At 36.6% G+C, this 10407-nt stretch overlaps 1 protein-coding gene across 1 annotated transcript in view; it reads right to left on the bottom strand.

Moving 5' to 3' along the window:
• Positions 1–627: 627 nt before the first annotated feature.
• LOC104514887 (rotatin-like) overlaps positions 628–10407 on the bottom strand; it is a gene marked incomplete at both ends in the record, with an annotated part of 27656 nt that continues 17876 nt past the window's right edge. The window contains 8 exons of the mRNA XM_010158691.1: positions 628–847; positions 2005–2159; positions 3815–3959; positions 6891–7130; positions 8216–8404; positions 8691–8759; positions 9532–9628; positions 9919–10036. Of these exons, the coding sequence (XP_010156993.1) occupies positions 628–847; positions 2005–2159; positions 3815–3959; positions 6891–7130; positions 8216–8404; positions 8691–8759; positions 9532–9628; positions 9919–10036 (1233 nt within the window). The remainder of the gene's footprint in view (positions 848–2004; positions 2160–3814; positions 3960–6890; positions 7131–8215; positions 8405–8690; positions 8760–9531; positions 9629–9918; positions 10037–10407) is intronic.

Below are 10407 nucleotides of genomic sequence, written 5' to 3'. Positions count from 1 at the left end.
AAACAAACAGGAACTGCTTTTCCTACAGTTTTAACACTGGAGTTTTCAAAATATGTAATTTTGGGGGCAAAAGTTAATTGGCTAGCACATCCATGACTTAGCAAACAAATAAGAACACTGAAAACAAGAATGAAATTTTGGCTTCCCTACAACTGCAGCATCTTGAACTACCTCTTTCCTGCTTTGTCTGTGTTAATAACCTGTCTAATGAGTTACTGTTCTCCCAGACCCCCTTTCACACATGGATTTTGCCTGTGGGAGAATATCTTGGATATTTGCCCTTATTGTTTCAGTTATTATAAATATATAAATAAGGGGGGGTGGGGGTGGGGAGGCGCTGTGTACACCACCAAAAAACCAAAACCAAATCCACATATATTTTTCATCTTGTTTAAACTACAGTCACTTTATATTATATCTTAAATAGGAGATGAAGACACACATAATACACATTAGTCAATCTAATCTCCATATTTCTGCTATTTACTCAGCAGAAAAAAAATCATCTTTCCCACACCTATTCCTAGAGATGATACTAAAAGTACATCCTAAAAATTTCTGTGATTAGTTACACAGTTCTTTACAAGCTTTCAACCCAAAAGCTGAGGTATAACATAAGCTACCTACCTCAAGAAGACCTGTTAAATATTTCTTACAAATTGTGACAGGTTCAACCTCAGCAGAATAGGTACTCCAATCTGGATGTGCAGTAACATGAACCATTCCTCGTAACGTTCTCTCAAGTGAAGGAAGTCCATAAAAATGCGGTGCATCTGTTAGTTTTAAGCACTGTAGCAGCTTCAGAGCCAGCTCGGTTCTGAAAGAGCTAGCAAGTTCCAAGCCCTCTCTGGTTTAATTGTGAAAAACAAAAAAATCAAATGTCAACATCAAGCTATTATAATGCATCATTTTAGAAGAGGCAAATGCCTCATTCTTCTTACATTCTGTTAGTCTATGACTCTCAGCATCTCAATTAGTTACTATTGCCTTATCCACAGAATAACATGGAATTAAATTTAACATTTCTGGCTTCACCCAGATTCTGAAAGCATAATATTGCATCTCATTATAACAAGGCTTCTTAACCCAATAAGGAAAAAAGAGATATAACTAATTATTGAGGAGTATGTTAAATAAAGAGGAAGAGATTGAAGGTGATGGATATCCTAACAAGAAGAGATGCAAAGCTTAGTAGTTACGCTTATGTTCATTCTCATTCAAAAGACAAGTTTAAAAATATTTCGTGCAAAATGCCATCAGTCTAGAATTCAGGTAGATAAAAAGTACAGAAGTGTGAGATGTAACTAGCAGGGATTTCTATAATCCTCCCTTCTCCAGCTGTCAAAATGAATGAAGAAGGTAACATTTTGAAAGTATCGTTACAAACAGTTATGTTGTGGCACTTAAATATTTTATCTTAAGCTGCAGTTTTAGTAACTCTTAGAACACACTTGGACAGACAGATTAAGTGTGGGAAGATGTGATATTAGAAACTTGGAGAAAAAAATCCTGTGTTTGCTTGATTAACAGAAAAAGGTTGGAACTTCATGCTGGAAGTAGGTGTCCTAAGTAATCATTAATGTGCTTGATGTACTGTATTAGGCCAAAAAGGAGCTCAGTGAAAATAAACATTTGTTGATATTTCAAATACTTCAATGTTTTGCTTTACTATAAACAAATGCTACAAAATCAACCAAGTTAGTATTTGCATGTACAAATTTCCAGCAGTGAAAATGAAACAATCTATCTTCTCCCTGCAGTCAGATTAATCATCATTTGCTGAAAAAGTACATATTCTTTCAAATTTCCCAGTTAATTTCCTAATTTTACTGTGAAAAGGCCTATCCAATGTTGATCTTCCCTTCAGGAGGAGTACATTCCATTTGAACAGTTTAAATGATTGAGTCATCATGCAACTCTATTCAAATTCTGACCGAGATCCAGCAGCAGTAGGTATTATGATCCCCCACCAGAATTACACGGGCAGACCCATTCACATTGTACCTGTCAGTCACTGACACAGAACAAAATAACAATGTGTTAAAGAGACGAATGAGTTCTTTATCCAGTTGCTGCCTGACAGCAGTCTGTATTTCATCTATTTCATCCTGCACTTGAGATTCTGGTCGCACCAGGAGGTCCAAAAGGGATTTTGTCTTCTAAAAGAAAAGGATAAAAATACAGTCACATAATGCAATGTTTAATCCTGTTTTAATACCCACACTAAAGTCATTTTTCTGTTGGAGCCTGCAAATCACACATATTATAAATAACAAATTCCATAATCATTTTACTAAGAAGTATTTCTGTAAAAAGCACAGTAAAAGATTCCCATAATTAAAAATTACTTGAATGTACTAAATATCATGAAAGAATATACTGTTAAGGCCTTTAAAATCTCCTAGCATTAAGCCATGATACCATGTATTCTGAAACATGAAAGAAAAACTATGTACAGCAATAGCCTGCAAGAAAAAAAAACAAAGATGACAAAAAAACCAGAAAACACCAGTGGAAGTATTAGTTCAAGATGTATCTTTTAGGTCTCAGTTGCTTGAAAGACTTAAAGATATAAAGTTTTTATATTAATATGTTGAATGGATCATACTTACAAAATTTTATAGGATTCTCAATTAGCTATATAAATTGAAGTACTTGAATTCTATAAATAACTGAAGTCTACTAGCATTTTTTTCCTAAACGCTTAGATTTCATTTTAAATGTTTAAATTTTATTTTTAAATGAGAAAAATGCAAGTGCATGTAGACTGTACTTAATATACAATATGCCTTATAAGACCATCTTGCATGCAGGCAGTATGCCCTTGCTTTTGGAAGAACAGTACTTTCAAACTTCTAATACTTCAGACATCACTTTTATCTTTGGCATTTAACTATTGTTTTTATACAGTGAGATTACATTATTATTTTTTGATAAATATAATAAAAGTTGGTTTATATATCTCTATGATGTTAATTTCCTACTTGTTTTTATACTTCCCAGATTTACACATCTTAAATGAACAGTATTGGATAGAACAGATCTCTCTAATAGAAAGCACAGGAGTCTAGAAAAACTGAAAAGAAAAAAATTTCCTTCTTTCAATACTGTACATGCATTTTAACTAGAGCAACTAAAAACTGTACTGCTCATATAATACCTTCCTCATGCTTATAAAAATATTTTACTTAGACATATAACCATTTAAAATCAGAACTGAAGTGACAGACACACTGAAAGCAAAAACTTCTGTCCTAACTTACAATTCCTGTTCCTAATGCAAGACAGAGAATGTTTATTTTTATCTCTTTGCCAAACAGAAGGTTCCAACACACCTGTATGAAACCTCATCCTTTAAGTTACATAGATGATACACATGTAGTCATGCAGCTAAGCATACCTCATATTTATGTACAGTTACATAATTAACCATATCATAGAAGTATATGTACACATAGAGCTAGCTATACGGCTCTATACAACTATTACCATAGTTGACGACACCAGAGCAAGGCACACACAGGTAGATGTTTGCTGCTGGTAAATATATTTCAGTTTAAAGAGAAAATTCATATAACAAGTAAAGGAGAGAAGGAAGTTTACTCTTGTTCAAAATTAACTTCCTCAAACACTAAAATCGTAGCAATGGCCACAAAGTAGCTGACATTAACACCTCAAGATCTCCTACTTCTTGCTTTTGTTCAGAGAAGTTGTTTGTTTTCCTTGAGGAACTCACCAGAAACAAGCCAGCCAACCAGTTCACAGTTATTTCATTTCTTAGAGCCTACAGCTAACTTCTTAGGTATATTCTTACATTTTTAAGCAATGATTTCAGGATCCACTTCAGATGGTCTGACCCCAAACTTGATCTCTGCTCTCTAAGCAATTTGTTTAAAAATCTTAAGACATCTACTAAAAGCTTCTCATCCTCCGCAGAAGCTGGAAGCACTTGCAGAAACCTGCAATGCAAACAAAAATATTTACTTTCATACTTGTAGCACATTAAAAGAGAGTTTAAAATCTCAGCCTAATAGGACTGAAGTCACCTGCAAATGTGGAATTATACAAAGTAAATATGAATATTACATATATTTACAAAGAGCAAATATGGGGTTATATTGTTATGGATATCATAGGTATTAAATTATATATATAGAAACAATTTTGTCTAAAATACTGACTATATTGAATTATTATATACTATTTTACATGTACTGTGCGTTATTACAATATAAAGTTGTTACGTATATTTTAAAACGTATTTACAAATAGTAAACATGGAATTCCATATTGTGAAACGTAGAAAAATCTGAACAAGGCCACAGACAGGAAAGAAAAAAGGTAACTAGCTATTAAATACTCACAATTAATAATAATAGCAAAGTCTACCTATGCATTTTAAATAAGCCTTATTTTAAATACAGTATTTTTTGGTTTTGGATGGTTTTGTGTATGTAACTTACAGAACCATGTAATCATTGAGGTTGCAAGGGAGTTCTGGGGGCCACCTGGTCCAACCTTCCTGCTTATGCAGGGCCATCCTGGAGCCAGTTGCTCAGGACCCTGTCCAGGCAGATTTTGAGTATCTCCAAGGATGGAGATGCCACAATATCTCAGTGCAACCTGTGACAATTCTCAGTCACCCTCACAATAAGAAAAGTGTTTCCTGATGTTCAGAGTGATCCTCCTGTATTTCAGTTTGTGCCCATCACCCCTGGTTCTGTCACTGGACACCACTGGACAGAGAATGGCTTCATCTTCTTTATAGCCCCCTGTCAGGCACTTGTACAGATAGAGAAGATCCGCTCTCTGAGCCTCCTCTTCTCCAGACTAACCAGTCCCAGCTCTCTCAGTCTTTCTTCATAGGAGATGCTCCAGTCTTTCATCATCTTTGCAGTGCTTCGTCAGACTCTCTCCAGTGTGAAAATCTCTCCCTTGCAGTGGGCAGTTCAGAACTGGACACAGCAACACTCCTCCTAATGCAGTCCAGGATACCATTAGATTTCTTTGCTGCAAGGCACCTTGCTGGCTAATGTTCAGCTTTGTGTCCACCAGGATACCCAGATCCTTTTCTGGAAAGCTGCTTTCCAGCTTGGTGGCCCCCAGCATGTATTGCTGCCTGGGGTTCCTGCTCCCCAGGTACAGGACTTAGAATTTCCCCTTGGTGAACTTCACGAGGTGGCCGTCAGCCCACTTTTTCAGCCTGTTGAGGTCCCCCTGGATGGCAGCATGACCCTCTGGGTTATCAGCCACTCCTCCCGGTTTTGTAACATAAACAACATTACTGAGGGTGCACTCTGCCCTATGATCCCAATCATTAAGTTGTTGAACAGGATTATACCCAATATTGATCCCTGGGGCACATCGGTAGTTGCTGCCTTCCAAGTGGACTTCATACTACTGATCAGCACACTCTGGGCTCAGCTGTTCAGCCACTTTACCATCCATCTTACTGTCTACTCATCCAGCCCATACCTCATCAGCTTCTCTACAAAGATCTTACAAGACTGTGTGAAAAAGCCTTCCTAAAGTCAAAGTACATAATATTTACTGCTTTACCCTCATCTACCAAGTCAGTCATTTAATCGTAGAAGGATATCAGCAGGCTAGTCAAGTACGACTTCCCCTTGGTGAATTCATACACACCACTCCTGATGACCTTCTTGTCATTCATTTGCATGGAAATGGTTTCCAGGACTGGCTGCTCCATCACCTTCCCAGAGATCGAGGTGACGCTGCCCAGCCTGCAGTTCCCCAAGGCCTCCTTTCTACCCTTCTTTAAGATAGGAGTGACATTTGGTTTCCTCACATTTTCAAGCATTTCTCCCAGTCACCTCAATTGATCAAAAGGCAAATGAAATTCCATGAGCCAGATACACTCATAGGTGCATCCCATCATGGTCCATGGACATATGCAAGTCCAGTTTGCTTATGCACTCCTTAAACTGATCCTCTTCTACCAGCGATAGGTCTTCCTTGCTCCAGACTTTCCCCCGCGTATCTCAGATTCCTGAACATTGATCTTGCTAGTAAAGACTGAGGCGAGGAACGCATTCAGAACCTCACCGTTTCCATGCCCTGTGTCACTGGGACACCTGCCCCATGCAGCAGCAAGCTCACTTTTTCTCTAGCTTTCCTTTTGTCACCTAGGTACTTATAGAATCATTCATTACCATTGACATCTCTCGCCAGATTCAATTCCAGGTGGGCTTTTGGCTATTCTAACTGTGCCTCTCCAAGGTCAGGCAATGTCTCTGTATTCTTCCCAAGTTGCCTGTTCCTACTTCCACTCGCTGTAGACTTTTGTTTTATCTTTGAGTTACCAGGACCTCCATTCAAGCCTCCTGGCATTTTTGCCTGACTTCCTGCTCAATAGCATGTACTGTTCTTGAGCTTGGAGCAGCCGTCACTGAATGTTAACCAGCTTTCTTGGGTCTCTCTTCCCTCCAGGGCCCGATCCCATCAGACACTGACAAGGAGATCTTAGAAAAGGTCAGAGGCTGCTCTCCTGAAATCCAGTGCTGTGATCTTACTTTTTTCCCCCCCCTCTTCCTTCATCTCAGTGTCCTGAACTTTACAACCTCATGGTCACTACAGCCAAAGCTGCCTTATCCCCAATGAGCCCTTGCTTGTCTGTGAGCATGTGGTCCAGCAGAGCACCTCTCCTCATTGGCTCCTCTGTCACCTGGATCAGGAAGTTGTCACTGATGTTCTCCAGTAACTTCCTGGATTGCTTATGCCCATGTTGTCCCTCCAGCAGATAGAGGGAATAACATTCATATATTGGAATCAGAGGTGCATGGACAACCAATTCCATACGTATGAAAACTAGGAAATTTACAATTTAAGCATCATAATCTTTAATGGATTTCCGTAGTCGTTATGCTTACCTGTTTATTGCTTTTTGCCAAACAAAGCTCTTCAAAGTGGTTCCACAAGACCCAGAACTGTGTTTTAATGCGAGCCTGTCATTCAGAATGTAAAAACTAAGCCTAATGAGAGCAGTCCTAACATCCCTGTGAGATGCTGCCTGAATGATTGAATTCAGACAATCCTGCAGTCCACAGTTTGTGTGAGTTATTTTTAGTATAAGAATGTCTTCTGAGGATAGTTTGAGCGAGTCTAAAAATCTGAAAAGGTATAAGAGAAAAATTATTAACAGCCAGTATCTTTAAAAACTATTTCAGTGAGTGTTGACTCCTTCAATTACTGGTTCAAATGAGAACACATAAATTGCCTTAAAGACTAGTTTTTGTTAACTAATCCTTTCTCATCCTTTTCCCGTCCCCCTACCTCTTTCAAAACCAAAACCAAACAACAATAACAAACCACCACACCACATTTAAATCCTGAGTTGAGTGGATTCTTTGGAAAAACGGCACCTCTCGAGAAGTTACTTGAAAGGTGCTATTCACATTGTTTGTAATGAACTTTTTCTCCATGCTATTGTAAATGTTGGTGATTTGGACTATACTATTTTCCTGTTTTCTTTTTAAGAAACTGCTTTGGTTTTGCCTGAGGGAAGTAAAAATTAAAATGATTTATCAAATCAACAACTGCAAAGTTTCCAAAGGGTCAGAACCGCACTCTTTACTAATAAAACCTGTAGGATCCCTCAAAGGACGCAAGCCACAACTGAAAAACTGCCAAGATGGACAGAGATATGGATACAACCATTTCAGTCCTATCAAATCAAGAATCTTCTAAGGCACTGAGTTCTGTATACAAAATGGTCTCAAAGAGAGAAATGATGCTTAAGCAAAAGCTACCAAAAGGATGTAAAGGAAATTTTCTTCACTACCTACCATAACTCTTAGTAATACTGTTAACAAGAATAATTATTTGAAATGTAAATCCCCAAGAAAAGAAAGAGAAAAAAGTAAGCCATGCAACCATAAAAGGGAAAAAACCCACAAAAACTACAAGAAAAACAGCCACACAGCCCATTTAAAAAATTGTTTGAAATGAGACTGGCCATCAGTAAAACTTGGATCAAGCTCTACACTTCATGAAAAAAGGCAGTTTAAGTAAAACATTAGTTGTGACAACATATGTTCAGCCTCTTGGGATGTGATCCTTTGTATTTAAAAAGGCAGTGTTCTCAAACCAGTAAGAACTTCAACTGTTGTTCGACTTTGAAAACTTAATCAAAGTGCCAGAATGCTAATATAATTGAAAAAAAATTAGGATTTAAAATCAAGATAAAATGGCTCACGTTTCTGCTTCCTTCTCATAATTTATCAGTTGCAATAGGTTTTCGATCCCATGGTACCACGACAGATTCCAAGCCATCTTAAGCATATCTGACACAGGTTTCATAGTCAAGCACTCAGAAGACAGCGGCACCACGACAGTATTAGGACTAACTACATGATGAGCAGTAATCCTGACTGGGAGATGATACCTAAAAAAAGAGGGAAAAAAATAAAAAACGCAATTTAAAAAGTGTTTGCCTTTGGTTGGTTTTAAATTTGCAACAAAGTTTCTGAAACTCTTTTTCAGAGAACAACAACTTGGACGAAAAATCTCCATGTTTAAAAAAGTGAACAACTTCAGATTTAAAAATCAAACGTTTCCCTTCATTCTCCCAATTTCACACTTCAGGAAGGACAGTAGATGATAAGAAGCAAAGTTAATATAAAAAAAAAAAAAAAGCCAAACAAACAAAAACCCAAACCACCCAGACATACCTTCTAACAACAGCAACAGGTAAACTAAAGGCAGGTGGGCCAGTATCATCAACAGTTATGCCATCAGTCCTGCAAGAGATGAAGTTATAGTTGCTAAGTTTTACTTTTTTACTAATGCTATGCTAATTATTTCTTTACTATTCAGATACAGGTGTATTTTTTCCTCCAGTTAGCTCTTTAGCAACCCACTGATGAATAATTTGTATTAATAAATGTTTCCTCATGATGATGCAATATCAAGACAGTTCTTTGATCCCACACAGAACACTCGTTGCAGATGTACTGCACATAAAAATTAAAGACAACAATACCAAAGCACATGCTTGTTTCAATTTTTCTACTGGAGAAAAAATAAGTATGATAATTCTTTTCAGTATATTTGAGGTGTGTGAATTTTAAAAGCATATTTGTTCTGAAGTATATGCAAATTTCAAATAATAAAATATCATAAGCTGAGGTTTGTTGTTTTAAGGACAACTGTTACACTCAAAAGCCAAAGTAAATAGGAGAATTCTAATTAAGTTTAAAAAAACATGCCTACAGCTAGCTATATCATTTGTGTAGCTTCCATTTATGGAAAAAAGGATTACAGACCAAACAGGGCTTTTTGAAAATTGAAGTAAATTTAAATGAGGTACAAAGTATTTACACTGCAAAAATATGCCACGTAGACCTAGACAGCATGCAACCCAAATAGTAAAACAATTTGGCCTACAGATATGCAATTCTGAATATATTAAAGTTTGGGGCATACATTTTTTATATATATATAAACGTATTTTCATTAAAATATTAAGTTTTGACTAAAGAATAAGCCATTAAATACCTGTTTTTTTCATACCATGTTTCTTTTCTTGCTACTTCATCAAATAGCAGAAGACAGAGCAATACTGCAGTTTCAGTTAAAACAGCACGATCAGTCTGGAATATCAGGGAAACTAAATAAAATAAAGATATTTTAAATTGTGTTAGGCAAATATTGACATTTAATAATACATAGAAGGACATGGTTAAAAACAATTGGTTTCTACAGTCATTTTGCTAACATCTTCAACAGATGCCACAACATAGCACTGCTGAGCACTAGAACACAATGATTTATCTTTTAAATTATACAGACTCTGAAGAGATGCAAGATTCTGAAGAAGGTTTTGGTCAAACATCTAATCATATTTCACATATTTTCTTTCCACACATGTATTAAATCTAAAATCATTAGAATCTTTACCTCTGAATAACAAAAGCAGTAAAGTTGATTGCTGTGCTAGGGACAGACGAACAACTGGATCAGCATATACCAGTTTGCGTAACAGTGTTAGACATGGTAACATGATGGATTCCATAAGCTGCAGGAACAGAGGAAGAAAAATTAAATACAGATAACAATTCAGATAATCTATTATGAGTTGCTTAAAACAAACTGTCATGCTATGAAGAAATACATTCTATCGTTTATAGTAGAGAAACCTAGAACTTTCTCAGACAAGCACATCCCATCTAGACAATAACTGCATATTTATTAGAAAATATTTATTCTCTTCTCGTTTTACTTTTTTAGTAACTGATGGCTGGTTTATTGGTCCCTGGACTCATAAACAAAATTATGTTTATGAAATATGTATTTTTAAGAAGCATATACATGAGCTGAAGGATTTCCAAAAAGCTCCAAATATTTACAAACACATAAGCTTACACTAACGTCTTCGTTAGTGACATG

The sequence above is a fragment of the Eurypyga helias genome, unplaced genomic scaffold, assembly GCF_000690775.1.
Source record: "Eurypyga helias isolate BGI_N326 unplaced genomic scaffold, ASM69077v1 scaffold1619, whole genome shotgun sequence".
Classification (NCBI taxonomy): Eukaryota; Metazoa; Chordata; class Aves; order Eurypygiformes; family Eurypygidae; genus Eurypyga; species Eurypyga helias.
The sequence above is the reverse complement of the archived record's forward strand: the minus strand, read 5'-3'. Positions and strand labels throughout refer to the sequence as shown.